Raw genomic sequence first — 26,687 nt, forward strand, 5'->3', positions numbered from 1 at the left:
CCTAATTGTGACATTTTAGGAAAAAAATAATACAGATGGACATATTGTAGCCACAGCAAAGAGCGATTCTCACACAAACCACAGGAAACTCTAGATAAATTCCAGACTTCATCCAAACTCCTTATATGGCATGCAAATTGAAAGTTAGAAATAGCTACATCTCATTCAATTAAATGATTCACATTTTTTACCACTTAAATTTCAGCAATAAAGCAAGTAGAAATTTCATTCATAAGTAATTAAATGTAGCATATTTAATATCTATTATAAGTAAAGAAAAAAACCTTCCTATAGCAGAAAAAATGCCCCAAAAAACCTCAAAAGCCAAGCAATGACCAGAAAACCATTAATGCCATCAAAAAATGATTTCAAACAATACTTCATCCATTAAATTTTTTCTGAAAATCTCATTTAATATTTCCATCATAAAATATTTCCAGTAGTTTTACTTGCTAAAATATTTTTTTATGCCCAGAACCTGCACTTTTTCATTCTACCTCTAAATTCTTCATTTCTCATCACAAACATAAATAGGTAAAATAATCAAGGTAGATACAGTAAAACCTCTATGTAGTGAACCTCTTTACATCGTAAACCTCCATACTTCGTACCAACCCTCTGGTCCCGTCAGATTTACATGTAAATTTAAAGGAAAACCTCTATATAGTGAACCTCTTTATCTCGTAAAACCTCCATACATCGTACCAACAAGACAGCCCCGAGGCGGCCTAACTACCTCCGCAAATCGTACCGAGACAACTAGAGACCAGCTGCAGCCGCGATTACCTACATGGAATGACATTTTCAGCGATAAATGTTTCACGCTTATTTTTTTCTTATACACCTTTAATAATTTTCACGTTCACCATTAGGTAGGGCATCCAACTACCCTAATCATATATTAAGTGACGGTAAATGAAGACAGAATACATCGTTTTCTCTCGAATCATGGTCAAAATCGCGCGATAGCACTCGCTTTCTTTTACTGATGGCTTTATTTTCTTGTAAGTGCCTACATACTATGTTCAGTTAATAAAAGAGGCGACCAGCGCAGCTTATAATCACTTATATACTGACGGAAATATTTCAACTAACTTCACTCCCATCCATGGAGACAGAATTACTCGACCGCATTGCTACTTCCGCTTCTGAAATGAAAACATTTCATGAATTTTCCGCGACTTAAAATAAATCAAATACAGTTTTGCAATTATTTTATTCCCATATTTCCCGGTGTAGCACTTTCTTACTACTGCCTAGGTAATTTTTTCGATGCTTTCGTGAACGATCGTAGTTTAAAATTTATTGCGCTTAGCGACAGTCATATGTCTTGCCTGCGTATTTATACCGCGAAATCTGACTCTTCCATCGGGAGTCCGGGACGTCAATTTCTAGCAATACTGAACGAACATCAATCCATGCGCGGCAGTTTTAGGTGAAGGAGGCAGCTAATTAGCTGATATGCGCTAGGGCAATGAAATTTTTTACCGTCGCCGCCGCATTCTGAAGTGGTTCGCCCAGCATTCTCACCGGGAAATCACGTCCTTTGGCAGACCTAGCGTTTCTGTGTGCCCTCGACAGAGTTTTTCTTCGGAACGCTACGTGCATTGTATTTTGGAGAGAGGGAATTCAACAAAATTTTCAAAATTACGCTCAATTTTTTGTCTATTTTTTTGCGGTAGTCACGTGTTTATTTATTTTTTTATAATCTTTAACAAGTCACATGTTATAAGAATGATAAATCAATTCTAAAAGATATAATAAGGAATATTTTCAATTATTTGCCATAAATATGAAAAAAATATGAAAATTACTTAATTAATCATAGGCTGATGATGGATTCGAGAAATAAAAGAAGGCGACTGCTTGACTTTACCACATAATTAGCAATTTTCCAAGCCATCAACGAGGACAGGCAGAAGGCAGTGACCTTTGGAATACCATCATTCACCCTCGCATCTATTTTAAAAAACCGAGGAAAAACAGAAGAAACTGTATACCTAGGCTGCACAAATAAATAAACTTAGGCAGTTAAATACGAGGATGAAGAAATTATGTTTCGAAATATAAAACTATTGTTCTTTCCTCCGAACACTATTAGTAAATTACAACCCTTAGACCAGGGAATTATTTCTTAGGTCAAAAGGCATTAACAAAAACAGCCAGTGATTTATTTACAGTGAAAATTGCATTAAAAAGTGCTCGTGGAATTGAAAACATTATTTCGAAAGAGTTTGAAAAAAATTTTAAGCAAATCCATTAACTAATTTATTTTCTAAAAAAGCCTCTTGAACAATTTACTTTTACCTTTGTGTAACCATTAAATTGTAAATATATGTTCACTTATGCATACCTATATATTTAAATATATTAATATAATGGCTTAAAAGACAGTAGCACCTTTCATTTCCCAAGGATATGAAAAAATGGTGCCTACCACTAAAACCTCTCTATAGTGAACCTCCATACATCAAATTGCCCAAAATTTGGTCCCCTCCATTACGATGTAAAGAGGTTTTACTGTATATAGCATTTTTTTAAACCATTATTAAGAGGCTCCATAACATTTGAAAATAAAACTTGTGTTACTGAATAGCAAATTATGTTGAGACTAGAGAAATGGAATTTTAAAAACTCCAGTAATACGAGCATGAAGATGGGTAAGTTCAGAATAATCCCTGTCTCCTATCTTAAGCAAAGTTAGAAGATTTAGTCGGAAAATTGAAAAATTGGGCAATGAAATTAAGACTAACAAGGTATCCTCATTTTAGCAAAAAAGCTCAAATAAAAATGTGATCATTAATATGCATGAGTTTGATGGTAGAGCTTCCTGTCAGCAGATTTCTGAGCCAACTGGCATCCACAGCTCGGAAATCGAAACAACTCGACACGAATTGACATTCACCATAGTGATGGAAACACTCCAGTCGGGTACCAATTACTTGACTTGAATTTCCGATTACTCGCATATCCCATGTTTACATCATTGGAGATAAGATTATATCAATGCAAAAGCACAGAGTCACAGATCAATCAACTGCCTCATCATCAATTCTACCATGCAAATGTAATATCCATCGGTCTGCCTAACACAAAAAAATATCCAAATGTAAGGAGTAACATACAAAGCAACTGCTGATCATAGAATAACACAGCTAAATGGGCTGTAAAGACATGCAATCACAAGGTAATATCTATTCCAAAAAATCATTGCATATAATACATAATATGAAGCAACAAAAATTTAAGAGGTAGATCCTGAAACTAGAATTAAAATAAAGCTGAGCACTATTTGGCAATAGAAGAATTATAAAACTAAACCCTAAGGTGATAAGATTTAAACAAATATTTTATTACAAAGTTTACAACTTCAACTGGGATATTCAGCATAGGAAACCAGAACTTTCAATATGCACCAGCCCTTTCAGGGTTCCCACTCTAACTAAATTATAAAATTCATGGTTTTTTCTAGGTTTTCACAGTCTAAATGTCTCCAAATTCACGGTCCGTTGATGAGCCAAATTCAGGGCCGGCCTTAGAGCAGGGCGACCGCTTTGGGGGGAGTTCGTGAAAAAAAAATTAAAATATACGATAGTTTTGAAAACGCAATTTCAACTATTACTGTATTGTTAAGTCCGTGCTAGACAAAAAATAATATAATGAAAAAGGAATAATAATGCAGTAATTTTTATTGTGCAATTGCGTTTGTCAGTACAGTATTGTGTCGTGTGAGTGATAACAACGAGTGAGAGAACTTGACATGAGTGAGAGCGGACGCTTTATTTGTATTATACTATTTTGAACTCAACTGCGTGATGGTATCATAACGGCATAATTACGAAGTCTGAATTTGGGAGGGAACACATACTTAGCCAGAGAGTGGTAGGGATTCAAAATGCTCGAGTTTGTAGATGGGGTATAGAGTTTAATATTTTAAGTGAAGGGCCCTGCACTGAAGGTTCGCCCCTAGCCCCGCACCTGCTAGGGCCGGCCCTGGCCACATTAGTCAGAAATATTGATCACATAAAAATCATCGGCTGCACGTGAACTAAAAACTTAACAGACGCGACAGATGCCGTGAACGCAAATGCAGCAATGAAAGTGCTCTAATGGCGTCGCCTATCATTGGCAAAATTCAGGGCCAACTAAAGGTTGTGACTGGGAAAATGGAGGGAGTAAGGTGGCAGGGAAGTGAGTAAGTGTCTGATTTTTCGCCAGGGTTAATGAAAACTTTACCGGTTAACAGTCTTCCAATCACATATTTAAGATCAATGTGCCGTCATGACTCAGGGACCAGTAATTGCACTTTGAATACATATGTGTAGATAAATGCATGGAGAGTGTCTGCGAGTAACTGACCTTGAAGCATGATCGACAAATCGATTTTTCTTTTGATGTGTCAATCGTAGTTTTTCAATCAAGTTTGAGAGATTTTTAAGGTTTTGTGGCGAAATTCACGGATTTCCCAGGTTTTTCACTGCTAGAAAAAATTCACGGCTTATTCATGGTTTTAAGGTTTTCACGGTTGAGTAGGATCCCTGTATAAATTTCACGTTTTTTTCCAGGTTTTTATGGTCGTATTCTTAGTCGACCCTGTAGGGTCAACTGACCCTGGATACGTCATCAGCCCCTACATAAACCGATCTCGCCCTACATACGCCAAATCAAGCCCTACATATGGCCGTTTTTGGAACTAAACGAGCCCTACTTGATGTAGGGTACCTGAACCAACCCTACACACTACAAAAACATGGCGGCCAAATATCGAACCTTGGTGATGCAACCTAAGTTCACACATCAATGATCATATATGCTCCGTACATATTACTATCTTGTACATACCCCTTTTGAAGTAATTTAAAGACAATAAGGTTCTACTTTTGGCTCGATATGAGAGTATTTGTAACGATAATTAATGTACTGACACGACCTGGCGGACGACACCGATTGTTTATTTACTTTGAGCCGTTGCCCTAACAATACGCCCGAAAATTATCAGACGTATTTTCTTAGTTTCATAGTTAGTTCCCATTACGCCACCAGAAGAGTGGAAAATTGGCGATGCGCCTTCATTTACGTCATCTCAGAGAACTTGACGACGGAATTACCCCCCACCACTTATGTAGGGTCGACTGAGAAACGCATGTAGGGGCCTTTTGTTACGTAGGGACGGATATGTAGGGTCGACTAAGAATACGGCCCTAAATGTCATCAAATTCACGGTCTGTTGATAGGCCATTTTAGGGCAGAAACATTGATGATGTAATAATCACCGGCCGCACCTTAACTAAAAATTTATCAATCGCAACAGACACCATGAATGCAAATGCAGCAATGAGTCTCTATATCTCATGACGTCACCTATCAATATCAACATTCAGGCAAAAGGTTTTTGAGTGGGAAAATGGAGGGAGCAGGGTGGTAGGGAAGTTAAGAAGTGTCTGATTTTTCATCAGAGTTAACGAACACTTTGTTTACCGGTCTTCCAATCACAGACTCAAGATCAATGATGTGTCATCATGGCATGCGGACCAATAATTGCACTTTGAATACACATGTGCATATGAATGTGTGGACAGTGTCTGCGCGTGACTGACCTTGAAACATAATCGACAAATCGATTTTTCTTTTGATCTGTCAATCGTAGTTCTGTAATCAAGTATGACAGACTTTTTAAAGGTTTTATGATGAAATTCACAGCTTTTTCCAGATTTTTTCCTGGAAGACTAAATTCACAGCTTATTCACAGTTTTACGGTTTTCACGGTTGAGTGGGAACCCTGCCTTTGGTCTCCTTAAGCATGCTAACAAAGCAAATGAAACTATACAAGCACTTAACCTTAATAATAACAAAAACAATTAGATTCAATTGCCGTATATGTCTGAATATGGTCCCCCCTTTTTTTCCAAAAATGCCCATGGTAAAAGTAAAGGGGGGGGACTATATTCAAACGCATTTTTATTACTTTTCCCGAAACTGAAGCCTCAAAATTAGGGGGGGGGGGGGCTATATTCAGAGGGGGAGTATAATCGGAGAAATACAGTATGGATAATAAAAGAGTAGGGATGAAGAATCATAGAAAATATAAACACAAATGAATGACCAAGACTTTGGTATCGAATGTGAAACGCCTATCTTTCTCATATTTTTGAGATGGGATATAGAAAAAATTAAAAAATCTTTTACCTCCGTGGCAACTTTTCCTAAATGCAGTCACGGACATGAATCTTCCCGGAGAGACTTGGCCTAGATTTCCGAACTTATGTTCGATTTTCACATGATCAAAATATGAAAGTATGAAGGAGCCCAGTTTAAACAACATGATTTGGCTTTCACCAATTCAAGAACTTCTTAGTAAGCATGCCCTCCCTGTCATGCTATTCAATAAGAGCAAGGAAAATTCTAAATAAATTTTAAATTCATAAATGCTTCAGCTATTGGTCATAAATTATCTAGATTTACTGCTTTTAACATATATAATGCGGCAGAATACAAATTATGAAATATTTTTGACTTTTTCTTTTCACATAATTGCACTTCTTTGACGTGAATAGGACAATACCTATAAAATAAATTCATTATATTGAGGAATAGAAGGACAAAGCTGTTCCATCAATGCTACTGAGGACCGCTATCTCTGCATTAACAATTTCACAAAAAAAATAGTTGCAAGTAAACAAGAAAGGGGGAGAAACACTATGGAATAAAATATAAAAAAAAATATCCTTCTAAATGTAGACACAAATAATGTAAATGTTAGCTGATAAGTCTGAATAGTAGGATAATATATATATTTCCAATCCGAAAAGTAAATTTCAAAAATTCAGTGTCATAAAAATTATTTTGACGAGGCAACAAATGCCTTTACTCTGATGTTCACAAAATCATCCGGTCTTTTAAAGTTTCAGAGAGAAATGTATGAGTTCACTTAGTTTCAGTAGATTTCTGCAAAGGCTAGGTCACTTAGCCTGACACCATACAAATCCCACTCAGAGTTTCAGGAAGATTTAAAAAGTCAAAAGTAAGATACTCTCTATGCTTTGGGATCCTGCTCGTCACAAAAACTGGGAAAAATGAATGAATTCTTGCATTGTTACCAAGATATAGCTCGAATTTAATCCAGAAAAATGATAAGAAAAATATAAGAGAAAGGTTCAAATAATTAATTTAATTGAAATTAATCATTACTGTTTCTAACTCTGTTATGAAATTTCGAGCTAAATATGTTTTTCTGAGATAAAATGACAATTATTTCCACAACTACTGATAGTTTGAAATTCCTTAGTCTAAACATGCATTCATGCAAATTATTAATAAATACATCCTAGGTTTGACCAAAGCTAATTATTACGAGCTTGCAGTCTATTAACAGCCACACATGCATACCTCTGTGTTCATTAAGGTAGAAGATATGCTACGACAAATTACCTTAAAACAAGTTCTTCATCAATATACTGCAATAGACTCCTGTAGGTAAAAAATGAACCAGAATGTGTGATTGAAAATAAATTTTTTAAATACTAAATAATATAATAATAAGAATGCATGAATATAATAGGATCAAAATCAACAAAAAAATTACTGACTTTAGGTATATCAATAAAACAGTCAAATCAAGAACTGCTTCAAATAAAAGAAATCATGGAAAAATTATAATGTACTATATTTTCCCAAATTAGGATTTGAATAGAAACAAGGAAGGTTCATTCCGTATTTTCATACATTACTTCAGTTTCCAAAAGGAGTTCTACAATTCAATGCATCAAGAACTCATATAGGCACATTCCATTTTACTCTAAAATATCTATTACATACTCTAAAGTAATGAAAAATTAGAATGGCATCAGAATAATTATTATAAACACACACATCACATTAAAAATTCAAAGTTCATTTTCATATATCCACATAACACATTATATTACACAACCAAATGCACTAAGATGTTGACATTTTAAAAATTGTGCTGATATAAAATAATTTCAAACATATTCAGCCACAAACAAGGGTTTGATTAATTATTATGCATGAGGTATGCAATTAAGAAACAAAAATCAGCTAAATATCCAGTAGATTATTTACAACTTCCTACATGAATAAGAGACATACAGGATTATTTCTTCATGCAAACATTTAAGCTTCTTCTCCTAGAAGAATGTAAGAGTGTAAACAGTAGAAACTCGTTTATTTTTATTCTGTATTCTTTACACACTGAAATGCCCATGGTATAGATGGGAGAAATGTGCCTAATCAACGCATTACCATCTTTTTTTATAGGTTTTACATAAATAAATGAATTCAATTTAATTTCACCAACACAGAACATTTTTGTGCCAACAAACATTCAGCACAAAACTCTCCAACGCCAAATGCAGAATTTGGGAGAGGGAAGATGATCTTACTTCGGCGACCGGGAAGTACCCCTGCAAGCATCACTCACAGGGAGTATCTTACAAAGGTAATGAAGACTGGAAACTATAATTATGTACACTGACTCAAAGGTCGAGCCACTAGATTTCGCCATTAAAAAAAAAAATTTTCACGTAAGTTTCATCATGGGTCATTTCATTTCAACTGGACTCTACTGGACCATCATGGATTCTGATTACATTTTCAGGAAACAACGGCACATGTTTCAATTGATGACTCGCAAATCATTACAAATCCGTGTCAACTTCTATACAGTGCAACCTCGATATAACGACACCCCACGGTGCACTAATAAACACTCGCTATAGCGAATTGTCGCTTTACCGGAGGTGGAGCAAATAATAGCCAATATACCTGTTGCGAACAGATATACAGGAACAGGAGTGGTGCGGCGACAGATAAACATCTATCCGATAAACGTAAGCATAAATCCAGGCGAAAGGCGATGTTTTTTTGCATCACTAAATTTCCTTACTCAAATAACGACTAACTATTCAAACAATTTATAAGCGCCGCACTGAATAAAAATCATGCAAAGCATTGTTTCGTCAATCATTATATTTATCGAACGACAGTTTACCACATAAATTTGAGACTGAGCACTCCATTTACTTCATTTCTAACAGATCACTAGCAATTACAGAGGTTAAGGAGTCTTGATGAAAGTCTTCCGGCGGTGAAACCCTCGCTATGGCGAGAGCCAACACCGAAAGGGTCTCGTAAAAACGAATTTTTTAACACGCTTATTATAGGGTCAATTGACGGTGCATCCGCTATCCCTCGTAATAGCGGGGGTGTCGCTATAGCCCATAATCGCTTTAACGAGGTTCCACTGTATATAGCTATGGAAAGTGGTATAAGAAAAAAGTGAGCTTGATATGAAGCAATAACAAAGATTGAAAAAATGATTATTTGGTATAAACACAAGAGGCAATGTTTTTAAAAAGTCACCTTTAAACTTGTAAAAAAAGTGGCTAAAATATAAGGGCAACAGGCAAAATCAACGACGTATAGCAGCCAGTAATAGTTTTTTGTTAACACTTTATGACTTATAATCAACAGATTTAGGCGTTACTTGGTGGAACGATGAGATATTCATGGTTAAATAAAAAACACAGTACTATTCCACAACCTTATATTTTTGCAGTCTACTAGTTTCAACGTTACAACGTCATTATCAAGTTAGTCTTGATAATGACGTTGTAACGTTGAAACTAGTAGACTGCAAAAATATAAGGTTGTGGAATAGTACTGTGTTTTTTATTTAACCATGAACTTTATGACTTTCTTAAAGAATGCATGAAACACATATTAGCCAAGCTGGCATGTAGTGATTATTAACGAAGCTAGTCAGAGGTACGGACTGTAACTCTTGATTTAATTTACTTTAGAATATGAATAATTGTTTATATTTAATAGTTTAAAATAATTTTTAGAATAACAAGTCTTCATTTCCTGCCTCCATTTTACTAGTTTAGTGTCTGTTAGTTCAATGATGGAGGTATGATAGTATCTAGTAATTATTGCTACTGAGTATTTGATGACTAATATAAAAAAGATTTTTTATAATGTTTCTCCATTTAAGGCTCAGAATTTAAGGTTTCATTTCCCATGCCCCATGAACTTCGTAATAACTAGAGTCTACAGTAAATATCAGTAAAATGCATAATTCCTCATTCAATAAATACATACATCAATATAATTATTCTTTCCAATTACAACAAAATATCCAGCCACAAATAGCCAAGAAATACATCCATTCACTAAATAGCCATGTATTTTTTCTCTGGCAATTAGAAATTTAAATTATAGGGAGTTATTAATTTACCTATAACACATATTTAAAAATGAAATCAAGAAGAACCATCACATATTTAGGACATGTTTTTCACAACAGGTTCCATGCACACAATAATTAACATATGCCATAAATGAAATCTACAAAAGTTTCTTACATGTCTGTTTAATGTGCAGTACTGACTTTCCAGTACACTGGAGTAGATTTGAACGAGTTTCTACCATGAAAACAGCTTTAGAAGAAAAAAAAATAAAAGGTACAATTACATTAATAATCAAAATTCAATACGTAACATGCAATTAAATAAAATAAACCCCAAAATAATACCACTCATACCATATGCAATTTAATGTGTTTTAATACGGAGCAGTTAATAATACAATGTGGATGAATAAGATCTGAAGAAACAGCAACTTAAAAATGTTAATGGTGAATTTTCTGATGATGAGTCAGAGGGGGATCAAGTAGGAGAAAAGCTATCCACAACACCAAAAGAATTGAAATAACTGTCACTGACTTGAAAGAGCCTCTCAAAAATGAACGTAAAAATGGAACACAATCCTGAAGAACACATTACCTCAAAGGCATTCGTAACACTTGGGTGCCAGTCAGAGGGCGACGTTGAGGTATTTTCTTCTTTACCCACTCCTTTTGAAAATCTAAGTGGGCATTACCACCATTTGTAGAGTCCTGAGCACTAGGGTAACATAAGACAACCACAGCAAATGATAGATACCAAGACAATATAGCAACAGTCAACTGATGAAGGCATTTCATGTTCTCAAATGGTGCACACACTATTTACATGGAGGCCCAAGCGCTTTAAAAAGCATAGAATGTACAAAGGGCTGAGAAGGAGACATCCTGCCTAAATGTGTGCTCAAAATTTACTACCCTGGAATATTTTCCAAAATGACTAACACAGAAGTAACGGTGCAGCATCAAGCTGCAGTCAGCAAAGGAAAATAACAGGTGCAAAGAATACCCAACAGAAGTGAGGAAGTGACAGAGTGAACATATACTTGAAATGAGAAAATCTAATAACATTAAAAACAACTGATCAAAACAAAAAAATGAGACTTACTTTTCATATGGTGCTTCACATGATTTTTTCTTCAACCACTCTGGATTACCATCACAGCTATGTACAGTCTGGAAATAACAATAAGATTTTCATGAGTTATTACTCTGTTATGATAAGCATATAATTTAGGGAAGGGGACTTCTGTGCCCCATGGACTACATCAACCCCAAGATAGTCTCTATCAGTTAGCAAAAGCACTGAATATAAATTAATAATTTAAAGCTGAATGATTGTAAGCATAACTAAGTTACAACACCAATGATTTACTGGGAAAAATAAGAGAAAATACTCCAATTCCTATACCATGTAACTATGCCAAACTGAAAATCAGGTGATAAGCATAAAAAGGTGGTCAATTTTGGCTGTTGGAAGTTTGGCTGAAATTTTTACCATCATGATCAGACGTTGGAAGAGGGTCCTTTTATTTATTTTATGAAGAATAAATTGGGCTTAGAGCCCCAAACTGCCCAAACTATCGCTGCCACCAGTCAACTTGCCATAGGCTGATATAAGAAGGGCACGTCGGAGGAAAATTAGAGGTTGGCAGGAAACTATGGAACCCAATATCTCAGATCAATATGCATGATGATACAGGAAATTTAACATGAGTTTTCTTTACCTAACACCAGCATCCCACCACATTTCATCAAAATCTGAAATTTTAAGGAAAGTTTCGATTTACAGCCGCCTGTAAAATAGCCATCAGTACACAATAGCAGTAATAGTGAGAATGCAAACCTGAAAAAAGTTGCAAATTTCACAGTCTATTTGAATCACAGTCTATTACAATGAATTTTATCAAATGTCTGCTTCTTTTCTGATGATAAATTATTGACTAATCACCCAGTGTACAGCCATCACAGCAGTGAATATAAAAAAAAGGGCTTAGAAAAATTGGCAAGTGCAAGTCTTGGCTTTTTCGAAATTGGAGAGAGATAAAAGTACTGCTCAACTCCTGTTCAATTTAAAAATTAATACACTAAAAAAACATGAGTCTCGAGCTGGTTAAAGATTGCATCTTAGTCGAAGTAATTTTTCTGGGCTTTGCAATATCATGCGATATAGTAAAGCATGTAATATAGATTGCCTTAAATTATTGGGACAATTTCATAATGCCATGCTACAAAATATCAAGAAATCTCTAAGTTCTACGCCTAGGATCGAGAAGTTAGCAGAGGCTAGCTTCAGCATAGGGCTTACTAACAATGGACTCACAAAATTTGCTCAAACGAACGTAGGCCACTTCTAACATGTTAGCACAATTGCTTAAGTTAAGAATAGATCTTTACATGATAACTTAGACCTAGAATAACAGTAAGGATTGTGTCACATGATTTCTATCCAGCTTTGCTCTTCAGCTGTGGTCCAATGTGCACAACTTGGACTGCCAATCGCATCATATGCTCAGCACTCCAAACCATCTTGTCCTCTATAGTAAACAAATTTCCAGAGAGAGGAAAGATGCCTCGGAAGCTTAATTGGCTAAACCAATCGACCAGAAATCAGGGGATCTGGGTTCGAATCCCTGTCAAGGGGAGTGATTTTCTCTCTATGGATTTCTCAAATGATTTCAGTGATCGAACTTCTGATCCAGCTCAAAGATATCTCGCCATCTTCAACACTTTTGACTGAGTGTTCAGTAAACAGAATTTTTGCAATCGGCGTGAAAAGGTGAGCAGTGGGCTACCCGTGAAAAGTGTCATGTGCTCTTTTTGACCCACTAAACAGGCGATGACCCTCACACAGAAAATGTTCGTAGAAGGAGTCGTGAGCGCCTGACGTCTGACTTCCACCGCTCACGACTCCAGCACGCACAGTGTGCATGAAAGGAGTCGTGTGCCCATGGAGTCCGACTCCAACCGCACATGACTCCAACGTGCACATAATGCACTGAGGGAGTCGTGAGCACCAGGAGTCTTGACGCGTACGCATGAGCTGACTTCTACCACTCACCACTCCAACCCGCACAGAGTGTGCAGAGGGAGTCGTGTGCGGTCTGCGTAGGGGAGGGAGTGGCAACTCACCAAATAAGACTCTATCGCCTCACAGCTCTATCTGCTGAGTTGCACATTTGAACTGACTCACTCACAGTGCCCATCACTATATGCAAATACCTTTATATTGAGTTATTTTAAATTTATTCAATTATTAATTTTTCAATACCTTTATATTGTTTATTATATCCATGATTTCCCAAGCCTGAGATACATCTGAATAATGAGGTGACTGCTGGTCCGCAGCGGCATCCCTTTGCAAGGTCTGGTCAGTATCTGTACTCTCGGCTAAAAAGAGAACATTACACAGCCATTAATAAAAAATATTGTGGAGATTATAAATTTTATGTGGAAGATATTAATTAAGGGGAAACATCATGGGTGGTCCTGCCAGATCGGCTGGTTTGCAATTGCCAAGAACCCTGAGCTTAGACGGACCAGCCCCAACTGAAAGGAAACGTACATATGAACTTTGTTATTACAAACCTCCGGTTTTTTGGCCCCGTGAACTTTGTAATAACAAGAGTCTACTGTATACACCTTTCAATGTACTCATCCATTATGAAAAACTGTTATGAGCACAAAATTATAAAAACATGACGCCATAAAAAGTTTAGCTGCAGAGTTTTTTTTGTCCCTGTTTGTATAAATGAATATTATTTTCTCACAGGATCCAAAGGAAAAAATCAATTTTGGCATAGACTTCTCTTCAGGACAAACAAATTTGCTACAAATTATCAAAACTTATTGTTATTACTATCCTACTTCATATTATCGAGGTTTTACTGTATTACTTACAGCTTGGTTCTCGAGCAGACCTTGGCCTGTGCTGGGCAGTATGTTTGGAAGCTATCCTTTGGGGAACATTGGGAACAGCCTAATTAAAAGATATTGAAAAAAATTAAATTAGGAACTACAAGGCATATACAGAGGAATCAGCAGGGGAAGTATAGAGTGGGTGGAGAATGAACACACAAAGGCAAGAGTAAAACATCACTACGCTCTAACAATTAACACGACAATTTATAATTAAAATGATATTTTCAATGAAAGAATGAAGAATCATTTTTTAAAATGAAATCCTTTAACATTCTAAAACAATTTTTTTTAACATTCTAACATCACTATTCCATATGCTACTAGCAATTGGAAAAATGATTCAATAATACATTTTTTAAATAAAATCCTGAATGCATTTTAAATAAACCATGTCATTCTGCAGAAAATAATTGTAAAATGACTTGAATAAAAACTTAAAATCAAAAATCTTAAAAAAATAATTTTGCAATGCTTAAAATATATTGGAACTAATAAATAATAGTAGAATAAATGGACAAGCAAAAATACGATAGTTCTCACATTAGTCATTACTCTACACTGACATACTTAAAGCAGGAAGCACCTAGAGTGCAAGATTATGTTGCATAGAGGATGGAAATTGCAACAATAATATCATCAAAACAACCATGATTTAATAACGTGAATACAAAGTTATGACACAGATTATTGATTATGTCCTTTAACGATGAACCTGATAACATGAACATCTTAAGTTAATAAAATCATAAAGAAATATCAATTGTAGCAAAAAATACAATGATTTACTAACAGGGTTTATAAAATTATTATAAAGCACAGAACTTACCCCTTCCTCATCAGGTTCAAGATCAGCAAACATATGTGAAGGGTTGCTAACTTTTTGAAGCAATTCTAATGGCAGTCTTTTGGTCAAATCTCCTTGAAAAAATGGGTGCTGAAAGAAAATGAACATACGTATACAAATTATTTACGTCCCTTAGTATTGAAAATAAAACATGAAAGCATTCAAAGGCCAACATGACATAAATCTCAACATACATTTTTAGTTTCAAGAGATAGCTACCGTAAACTAATAAATAACTACACTAAGGTGGACATAAAATTTCCCACCAATCCTTTTTCTAATCATGTTTCACCTTGCAAATCTATTTTACCTATCAATTCCATTCCTTCTATCAACTACATTTTCCCTTAGATATACACGTGATTTTCTTTCAAATACAATGGGATTGCATACATATAGCATGTGAAGAAACAATGAGCACTGATCAAAATCGAATGAACTACGTAAGTCAATCAAATCAAATTAGCCCCAACATCCGAGTAGACGCCGAAGAAAGTAACAGAAATATACTTGTAATAGTAGTATGCAAAGTCTTGATACTACAGGCACATTGAGTGGATATTTCCCAAGATATTGAACTATCACCAGGAGAAGCTCAGCGCCATAGGATAGTTACTACATCACACATTTCCCAAAATCCACTGTCCCCTTCCCATCAGCACTCAGCCAACCTCTCTGATGCCCTCCTACCCTCCAAGACCACCCAATAGGCCCCAATCACTCCAGCAGGGCTATTCTACCAAACGGGGCCATACGTATGGCCGGCTGTAAGTTTCTTATGGTCTGACCCGAAATTACGGCCTAAACCGATTCCACTCTCGAGGGGCCATATCGTATGGCCCGGCCAAAAGTCTTAACGCCCTTTCTGCAGGCGAGTATGAGAATTATAATTGGTACTATAAGTTTGGTTCACTTTTTTATATACTAGTCATTTTTTTGAGAAGGAAGTTTGTTCCAACGTGAATAAAAAATTAATTACATGTTCCTTAACCGAAATGGACTCTTATTAAAGGATAAATTTGGATTTTCTTTAAACACTAATCTAGCGGCAGACGCTGAAGATCTTTAAAACAAGTGAAGAACGCAAATCACGGGCGAGAAGAAGCAGAAGAAATTTGTACCGTGCAGTGTTATAATATTCGTGAATTGTGCATGTAATGGATAGAGTTAGAACATGACATCCTATTGTAGTTCTAACCCCCTCTTTCCTTCCTCTCCTTCCAATGGTGTAACTATTGTCTCATGGCTGCTATCATTTGCCCCCAAAAGCCTTATAAATCCAGCCAATGCACGAAATCTAAACATGAAATTGAAACTTTAAGTTTCATTAATTTTATTATCAGAGGCTTATGTTTCGGTAGCTGTATAAAGTTAAAACATCAATATGAGACTATCATTCTTTCCTTGATTTGTGGACGACATTTGTCCTTTACGCATCGACTTACTGAAGATTGCCTTACTGCCAAAAAATATTTCTTGCCCTATGTTTCTTAGATATCCTCCCTCATGAACCGTTATGCTACGAGAATCTTAAAATATAAAACATTTAATAGCGGATATTTCAAACTACCTACAGCTTTTCGAAACAAGTAAGGAATCTGCTAGCAAATGTAGCACAGAAAGCAAATAAAAGCCGGCTCCGGGAAGAGGAACGGGCCCGTTCCTCCGTTCACTTTAGCAGAGCATCCGTTTAAAGTATTCCTAACTTCTTAACTACAAGCGAACTTTTAGCTCATCCGCTATATGTACTTAAAAATTAAGTAACAACTTTTGACGCACGGAAATAGTTAATGAAAATATCGTCATCGTATGCGAACGGATTACCTACACGTATCCCGTATCCTCCTTATGAAATCGACGTCTTTTTAAAATATATCTAGCCAATGCCCGTTGAATCCGTATGTGCTCACCCACAATATTCATATATTTCTTGAAACAATCGCTATGTAATCGATGACACTTCGTAAATTTCTTTTATAACACCTTAGGCGAGCAATGTTATTTCGTATGGCCCGTGTTATGACCGCCTCCTAGGCAGGCCATAATATTACGGCCTTTAGGCCATAGCTACCGCCCGACTTATGGCCTTTCGCTCAGAGTAGAATCGCTCGAAGCCATACGTATGTCTCGAGGCCGTAGTTATGGTCGATTTCGACTTATGGCCCGGCCATACGATTAGTGGAATAACCCTGCAGGTCATGGGTAAGACAGAGTTCATGTTGCGAATTCCATTAATCATAAGCTTTGAAAGAAAATATCAAATTACACAAGATCAACAAAAACGTATTTCACTCATCCCCCTTACTCACCAATTGGTTTAGCAAACTTGATTCAAAACTCCCTGTTCAGAGATGACAACGGCTACATAAGTCACCTATTCGGCCAAAAAGTGTATAACAGTATCAGAGCTCCTTAGCTCAAGAAAGGTACACTGACATTGAGAGAAATTTTCAAGTTACTGGAGAACAATAGGAAGTTTTTTTGGAAGAGCCTCTCCCCTTCTCACCCGTACCACTCTTATCACATTACCTGCCCTCCTGTTCCCATTTTATTTACCAGACTGCTAGCATGAGTCACCAACTGTGCTCTTAGGTGATAACCAATAACTTCCAACAGTTTGTTTTACTTCCATATGATTTCAAGTAGAGATGTGCAAATAGTATCCACAAATACTCGAATACCCCCTAGAAAGTATTCAATATTCCAGATCTCGAATAATTATGCTAAAGGTACTATCTCGAATACCTCGAATACTTTGAATTTTGCATCATACACTGTCACACGCAAGTCGTTGGTAGTTGACTCGGAAAAATGTAGAGAAATCTAGTCTTTCAGTGCATGCAGCGCCGTTTTAGGCAAGTTGACGAACTACATCAAATTTGTGGGTTAGAGCGGTGAAAAGAGTTCGACGTGGGGAACCAAAATTGATCAGGTGAAAAAATTCGAAAATCCCAGGTTTCCCCCACCAGGAGAACCTCAGTGCCGTGTGATAGTAACTACGTAGCACAATTCCCAAAATCCGCTACCCCCTCCATCCATCAGCCCTCGGCCCCTCCTCCAAAGCTTTGCTCCTCTTCGAAATCAAACAAAAGGCCCTAGCTAGCGCAAGGTTTGTATTACAAAGACCATAAATCAAAAGCTTCAAAAGAAAATATCAAGTTACAGGAAAATAATAGAATCGTGTTTCACCCTTCCCTCTTTCTCCCCCACTGACCATTTTCCCGCATCCATCCATCGTTTGACAAAAATGAGAGGAAGTGTTTACCATTCGGCATTTATGGCTAATAACGACAGGCACTTAGTTTGAATCTTCCCCATGAGATGAAACTACCATAGGGAGAAACTCAGTGCCGTGGGATAGCAACATTAGGGCATTTCCCACGATCCGCTATCCCCCTCCATTCAGCACTCGCCTCAACCACTCTGACGCTTTCCTCTTCTCCGAAATCAAACAAAAGGTCCCAGCTCGCGCAGGGATCCTATTACAAAGACCTTAGCTTCGAAAAAAATATCAAGTTACACGAGAACAATAAAAACATGTTTCACTTCTTCTTTTCTCACCCTTCTTTTCTCACCCTCCAACCTTTTTCTGCCTACCTGCTCCGAAGTTCCCCATTTCTGGAGGTCAACTGCTGCATGAGTCATCCACTATCCCAAAAGGTGTCTAACAATGACTTTCGGCAATTGATATTACACCTTTATTGGATTGAAATATTAGTAATGTGCGCGTAATTTAAAAAAGAATAAGACCAAACACGACATATTTCTGACTTTATTTGAGCATTTTATGCAAGGAAATAAATGTTGGAAAGTCGAAGAAATGCGATGGAGACTTAGCATTTCGGCAAAACTCGATATCCTCGCAGCTGAGCTTCTCGGAAGTTGATGCGGTATTTTTTTCTGAAAACACATATCAAGTTACATTTTACAAGTTTCGCTATACATCTCTACTGTAACAGTCACAGACGACTGGATATTTTCTCAAGATATTTGGTTTCTCCCTGATAGCAATTCGAATTCATCTTCTTATCTCGTGAGAACTTCTAAAGATGGACTGAAAATAATTGAAGAAGAAAATCTGGTGGAGGTGGAGGAATAAAATCCGGCGCGTATTTTGCAAAACGACTCGGATTGTCCGCTAGCACTTGACAGTAGGAGTGGGGGTAAAGCGAGCTACCTGTTGAAAATAAGAAGTTGGATGAAGCCGAGTATCATATGGGCGTGCCGCTGAAATGGCGTTTGGTAGATAAAAATGTATACATCAGACAGAAATCCATCCTAGCAGTGTAAATGCAGAGGCGCAGGTATTCTGTCCCATCACAACCCAACGAAAATAAAATATTATAAAGTACTTACCATTAATAGCCTTTCAGCAGTTGGCCTCTTTTTGGGATTTTTTGTGAGTGCTACTTTGACAAAGTTGTGAAATGTAGGACTCCTAAAAAGAAATGGAAAAAGAAAATAAAAACTGGGCTCTACACAGAACTATTTTCACACTATTCCATAATCAATAAGAGCAAGCAGAATAAATTAATGATATTGCAATGAATTCTAGGCTACAAAAACATTTACAATAATAATAATAAGAAAAATAACTAAGAAAGCTAGTAAGTAAGATATATATTATGATAAATACACCACGTCAATGTCTGTCCCAAATAGCTTGCAGATCCTGAGACAGGATTTTATGCACAGAGAAAACGGTAGTAGGTAAGACACTAGTTCACTGAAATATATTTTCTATATGATCTAATACTTTCCTGGTATAAATTAAGTTATCTTGCGTACAGCACTATGTCGATGCCAACATCTTCAAGGCAAAAAGCAACATTTAATGTAGTTGACTGAAGCCCAAGAAACCTTCATAAGTACATTATCCCTAAATTTGTTCCCAAATATGCTGTTTTGGAAGAGATCCATGATTGTACAAAATACAAAAATTCCTCTTTTTATGTGTCATTTAAGCCCACAACCGCGGTGGATGTAGTAATAATGTCCAAATTTTCTGATTGTTTTTTGTAATGCCCTTTAGAGTAATGTCAAGGGTTGACATTTTTCTCATACAGTACGAGTCCGTCATAACGGGTAAGGCCTATTTCAAGTGTGGTGCTAGAGCATCCAATTTTCTTGTGCTCATTTCTTTCTGCCCATGGATAAATGCATATTGAATAAATACATTAAGTGTTTATTTTTGCCCTAGGGATTAAACAAGCTCATTTTGCCACCAATGTTACCTGGAATGCATAACTCTCATTGGGTAACCATGCACTAAACTTAAATTAGTTTACACTACACACTGGTGGTAAGCCCAATTCAGATACACATACGCTTCAAAAAGGAATGTTATCGTTAAAGAAGACAAAAACAACATAATCATCTTCTCCTTAAGTTAATGTCATCAATGTCGAAGATGTGTCCTATTTCCTACCCTGGGGACTGCAAAAGGTGTATGATAACAAAATTGCACCTGAGTGCCCAACACGTTGTAGCACTATTGCTCAAATATTTGATTCAAGAATAATTAAATAACCAATTCAAGCCATAAATTGTGCAAAATAGCTTCTATTTTCATGATAAATCCAAGAAAGAGGTTTAACCAAGATATACCATACTGGAGAGTAATAGGAGGGAAAACTCAAGATTAAAAATTGGTTTATGTTATTTAAATCCAAAAAGATATAAATGAAAAACACACAGACCATTTTTCAGAGCTCAAATTCAACTTTTACCCGCAATAAGTAGCTTTAAAATTCTGCAAGGAGCTTCGGCCACGCCCACGACGCAAATCATATTTCTATTGGCTGACGATGCGTGACGTGAGAATCTCATGAATGTCATATGAGTAATGCTTGAAGAAGTCGTACACACAATGGGTTCCTTGAAATGGTGGCCATAAGTTTACCATCATGGCGAAACAAAGCATTAATTTTGTTATGGCTGATTCCAGAAATTCACTGACATTATCAACAGAAACTCTGAATAATTTTTTGTCTCAAAACAAATCATTTCATTGAAATTACAGTTTTATGAGATGAAATGCTTACAGTTTTGAGTGAAAGAGTAATCACGAAAATTATCCAAATGCTTCAATTTGTGAACATACCATTATATAATCCTTTAGTTGTTACAGCGTTTTAGTGATGTAAATTAAAAAAAAGAACAAATCATCACAATCAATATCTTTCCCCTACTAGTGGTTTTCTTGATGTCTGAAGGGAAGAAATTCAGGGTTTTCTCCATTTCTTTCAGGATTGGCATTCAAATTTTGTTGGCACAGCATTTGTTTAAGCAGAGGTCTCACTTTGGTCAACCTATGTTCCCAACAATTCTTTAAGTCAATTTTGTACTAAAAAAATGATAATCAAGTGTCCTCAGAATGAAAGAGTAACTCCGGGACGGGGATATTTACATTAAAATATCCATATGTTCACTAATATTTATGTCAGAGTTGCACATACAGTCACTTTCAAAAGTCTTAGGACAAATTTAGTGGCACCACTACCGCTTCTTCAGGAAATTTAGTATCCTCCACACCTTTCATAGTTGTTGGCTCCACTTCGCAAATATTCCACTTGTAAGTGGAAATATATGCACTGATAGGAATAAATTACTTTATAAATGTAAATTTATCATTCTGCTTCTATTTATGTAGTATGTAATGATTATTTTGTGTAGATGTACAGCATACTTGCACCGGTTTTCATCCTCAATAGCTATAATGCTTATTGTGTGACTGCAGTGGCCTAGTGGCCAACGTTTGGTGCTCGGGTAATGCAGGTTGAGAGTCTGGGACTGTATGTATAATTTTTTGGCTCATCCTCTCATTTTTTACCTATTTACAGGCCTTGTATCATAGTAATTTTGCTGTCATTGCTTTATAAGAGCGTATGAATAGTAATGCGGCTTTTCAAAATTAGGAATAGGGTAAGAGTTTAGGTAGCCTTTATCTCCATGGCTACATTTTAGGGATTGGCGAGAGTGGTTAACCCATCAGTAAATAGTGGATAAATCCCGGCGCTGGTGTCAACCCACAGTTTAAAGTCTGGTGAAAGGAGTCACTCATTTCACTGTATTATTTGACACTTATTCTGTTTCAATTAATGATAGTTCAATCTATTTGCTAGTGTTCATTCAGTGCACACTTGCCTCCAGTTTCTCTGTTTTGTTGTACGACCTGCAAAGTTATCGTGTTACCTGGTAAGTTACGTGTTCATTATTTACTATTGGTGCTTCTATCAACCTGCAATTGCCTCCCGGTGTTTACTGCGCCTATTTCCTTTCTTTTGAGTATTATGATATCGTAGTATTTCGTAGAGTACAAATTTGAGGTATTCATGCGTTACTTTCTACTATTTAACATTTCCTTGGGCCAACGTCGAAGACCTTTTCCGTTGCAGTGGTTGGCTTTTAATGCGCAAGATAGAAACAAAGCGTGAAAATCGGGGAAAATATGCAGTAAATGCACACAAAATAATCATTAAATCCAATGAAGCAGAATGCAATTACAAAGTATCATATTCCGTTTCCGTCACAAAGTGACTTACATTGAAATGGTCCTCACAAATTCTATAACAGCCTATTACTGAAGGAATATGCTGTCAACGTGCAGCATAGTTCCACCGCCTTCTTCGGTCGGGGTCATTTGGCATAACAAAAAATACTTTTTTGGTGCTTAACGAAAGGTCGATTCACATCTCTGCACACAACAGTGTGTGTAAGGTTTTCTTCCACTCATTTAAAATTCTCCGTTTTATCTACTACTCATTTATACTCTAATTAACTTAGACAACAATGCACTCCTTATGCAAGCAATGCAGATATCATGAGGTTCACACGTCATCAACATGGTGTCGCCCGAGAAATGAGTTTTTGGCGCGGAATTCAAGTTGAAACTTCAAACTACTCTAGGGGCAAAATTATTCAGCACTCATTGGTAAAATTTGATGAGAGCCTTTTTCACACCTATTGCATAATAAATCAAACATAACATTTGGTAGTGTAATCCCTTCTATTCTCAATTCTAACAATACCAACCCGGGTATCCACTTTGATGATTAAAAATTGTTTAAAACCATTAAAAAACGTTGTTAAAACCTAACAGAAATGAAACTAAATTGTTATAATTTTTTTCGATGAGGTGCAAATTTTAGGAATTCTCAGACAGCAATTACCACAAAATGTACATATATGCTCACTTGCATTCCACCACTTTTATCACTTTAAATTAAAACATATAGAGCAATAAATCAATCTTACCATTTGTCCCGATCTTTTAATGCTGGTGGCTTGAATCCACTTTTAGACATCAAGAAGAGAGCTCTCATTGGGTGAAGGTCAAACATAGGTGGCTGAAGTTCAGCCAACTCAATAGCAGTGACTCCCACGGCCCATATATCGCACAGTTGATTGTATCCACCTTTCCTTTCAACTGCAGCAACCTAGAAGACAGGAGGACAAATGTCACTAGTTATACCTTGGCTTCAGATGACGGAAAAATCTATTGTAAGGGTAAACCATAAAATCAATATCAAGTATTTTCACACTAAATTCATACAACCCTTGAACCATTTACACAATCTAATGGCTTAAGTGATGAGTCCATAGTCAATTGATGTAGCTAAAATTTTTATAGGTATACCACATATTAGTTGATTTTCAACATTTCAAATATAATATCAGACAATTCATTACCATTTTATTCCAAATGAACCCCTATTTTTTACAGAAAAATCTAAGCTCACATTTTGCTTTAAAATCCATTAATAATCCACTACAAAAAATATGCCTTTAGAGTCTAACCATACTTTAAAGAAAGTACCTTTAGAGAAAGGAAAGAACAAAAAACAGTTGACCATTAAAAATAAATCGTGATACCTCGGGAGCCATCCAGTAGGGAGTTCCGATGAATGATTTCCGTTTGTTGATGGTGGCAGTAATTTGTGCAGACACGCCAAAGTCAGCAAGTTTAACATCTCCGGCTTCTGTCAGTAAAATATTGGCTCCCTGGAGTAAAAATTACATAAGGAATAATAGCAGATTAGCAAAACTGTACAACATGGAAAGGAAACATGTGAATAAGAGTTTAATACATATGGTTTTTACTTTCATGGCCATCTCCACTCAGTTCTATGGTCAATGCTGATGAATTATAAAAAATGTAAATCACACTTTTGCTGTCACACCAAGTGCAAACTTTCTGGCCCACAAAACTGTAGCTCAAATTTTCAAAATTTAATAGTTTTCTTAGCTGACAACAATTGAGCAAATACAAAACATCACGTAGGCATCATCTGAAGTTTCATGGGTGCACATGCAAAATTTCTGGCTTTTGCTACATTTATCTTAGCTGCAGGACCATTTCAAAATGGAATCAGTAAGTGGTATATCAGTAAGCATTGTGCCGTCATTGAATTTCTCACTGTAAGGATAGAAACTTTTGGGAATATGCAAAAATGTTTGTACCAAGTCTATTAAGTGTCTCCTGTAGGTGTACAATAGGAGTACAGTTAGTCGCTGGGCTCAGAGTACGAGGGCATCAGAAGGCGATTCGATGGCGCTCCAATATTTGTAGCGATCGGGGACCAGGACAAGAATTGGAACCAACAGGGCAAGCACGCCTTCATTTCGCACTGGAGGAAGGCCATAGAACAGGACGGAGATTACGTGGAAAAATTGGATGTGTAGTTGAAAAAATCACTCTTTCGTTTGTTTAGTTCTCATGATATGCAATGAGTAAATGTCGAAGAAAACAAATATGGTGCATTACTTTCTGGGCAACCCTCGTACATGGCAACTTGCCCACAAAATAAATGTTGCATAATGAACTGAGGATCTGTTCCCTCCCACACTGAAATTCACCTTTAAATACACAAAACGACCTATTCCCTTTCACCCTATCAGTAAACCATATTTTCTATCTTCCCCATTACCTCACATTCTCTAAAATATCCTCTGATCACCAACCATGTCTAGCACTCTATCATTCCCTTTCTTCACCATTCACTTTACTTTGTCTATTCTCAAGAAATTGTGATCCATCAAAAATCGTAAAATATGACATCTCAATGATAGGTTAATATGCTTAAAGCTTCATTCTCACCCTAATGTTAGAATTGAAAACACTGCAAGAAATATTCACCACACACTTCACTCAGTAGCCAATAGCAGTGAAGTGACCTCTAACGAAACATGACATCATATAGCGAGACAATCTTTCTGGGTAAAATTCACTATTACCTTGTAATTTAAGGAAATGTAGAGTACCTAATCTAGTGCTGCAGGGTTCATTATAGGTAAATCAGGTCAAAAATTAGTCTACAGTAGAATTAACTTTGACCAAGGGGACTGTATAGAGGAGGCATAGGCGGAGCCCATGGAAGTAAATGTTGCACATAGTGTGCATTCTAATCGGTTTGAAAAACGGTCCACAGGAAGGTGATGAGTGCACAGCAATTCATCTATCATCAACACTAGCAAGAGATTGTGTGAAGTGAAATTTGGATTGGTTTTCCATCAGCATCATGAATGGTACTTGGGGTCATTCCATGTCAAATCATCACAGCTCCCAACATGACCATCTCAGATTTTCTTGAAATTTGGAAGGAAGTTGCAGCACATGAAATTGTACCCATACACAAAATTTTAGCCCTCAGTTATACACAAAATTCATACAGCACGGTTGCAAATACTACAAAAAAAAGGAAAATTTACCCTCACATGCTGTATAAAAATAAATTATCACTTGGCTAATAATTCTGGCATAATCTGCCTGCTGGTCTTATTTTAAAGCGAAAGGAACTCAGTTTCTGTAAAAATGGTAGACTTTAAAATAAGTTTAATTTAATTCTGAGGTTTAGTAATGGGTTTAATAAAGTTTCTAAACCCATTTAAATGCATCGAGAGTGGCAGATAACAGAATCACCTGTATAAATATTCTTGATTTTGAAATTTAACTGAGGGCTACTTCACTTATACATGAACAACATTAACAGTTAAAGGAATGATGGGGTTGCCTAAAAAATCTACACAGTGGAGAAATGGAGTGGTAAGAGGAAAAGTTGTACCCTTCATGTAATGTAGTATTATAATGCACCTTACGTGGTTTCGGCTGAAAGTCCATTCGTATGCATACTTTTCCTTGTGAAATCAATATGTGTACATAGTAAGGACACACAGGGTTTCTTTCACCTAGGGCTTTCACATTGAATTAGAATAACTGAAGCATTACCTCCAAAATATCCCAAGTATGCATTCTCTTGAATCATACACATTTCTTTCTTGATGGTTAAATATTAACCTTTTCATCATATACTAACATAAAATTTCTCTAGAGGAGACTTAATTAAGATTTTCAATACTAATAAAATGACAGTACACTAATTCAGGAATAGAAGACATGACAGGAACCATGATCCCTTTCCCATCATTTGTGCACACACCAATCTCCATCCTGGATACACTAAATCCCCAAAGCCAGTTCAGAGCAGTAACACTGTAGATGGTTTTGTCACAAATCAATGAAAAGAGTAAGTAATTGAATCGCATCTCCAGAAATGATGATACCAATTACAACACAATAGGCCTTATGACATGGAAAATGATGGCTAAAGCTATTATTTATTACATATAACTGAAAATGGTAACTTAAATGATCCCTCCCTACATTCTAAGGTACAAACAATTATGTGATTCAAAATAAATTAAGACACTTGAAAATGT

The 26,687-nt window shown here is 36.3% G+C and overlaps 1 protein-coding gene across 7 annotated transcripts in view; it reads right to left on the reverse strand.

The window, feature by feature from the left end:
- Positions 1-26,687, reverse strand: part of LOC124167285 (mitogen-activated protein kinase kinase kinase kinase 5) — a 67,441-nt gene that overhangs the window by 38,322 nt on the left and 2,432 nt on the right. For 3 of the 7 annotated variants that reach the window (XM_046545203.1, XM_046545208.1, XM_046545202.1), the window contains exons 5-13: positions 23,844-23,972; positions 23,226-23,407; positions 19,326-19,407; positions 14,952-15,059; positions 14,105-14,183; positions 13,476-13,594; positions 11,313-11,380; positions 10,806-10,925; positions 7,429-7,467 (exon numbers count right to left, since the gene is read on the reverse strand). In XM_046545203.1, the coding sequence (XP_046401159.1) occupies positions 7,429-7,467; positions 10,806-10,925; positions 11,313-11,380; positions 13,476-13,594; positions 14,105-14,183; positions 14,952-15,059; positions 19,326-19,407; positions 23,226-23,407; positions 23,844-23,972 (926 nt within the window). The remainder of the gene's footprint in view (positions 1-7,428; positions 7,468-10,805; positions 10,926-11,312; positions 11,381-13,475; positions 13,595-14,104; positions 14,184-14,951; positions 15,060-19,325; positions 19,408-23,225; positions 23,408-23,843; positions 23,973-26,687) is intronic. The other 4 variants (XM_046545206.1, XM_046545204.1, XM_046545207.1 and 1 more) reach the window with 2 other exon arrangements.

The sequence above is a fragment of the Ischnura elegans genome, chromosome 10, assembly GCF_921293095.1.
Source record: "Ischnura elegans chromosome 10, ioIscEleg1.1, whole genome shotgun sequence".
Taxonomy (NCBI): domain Eukaryota; kingdom Metazoa; phylum Arthropoda; class Insecta; order Odonata; family Coenagrionidae; genus Ischnura; species Ischnura elegans.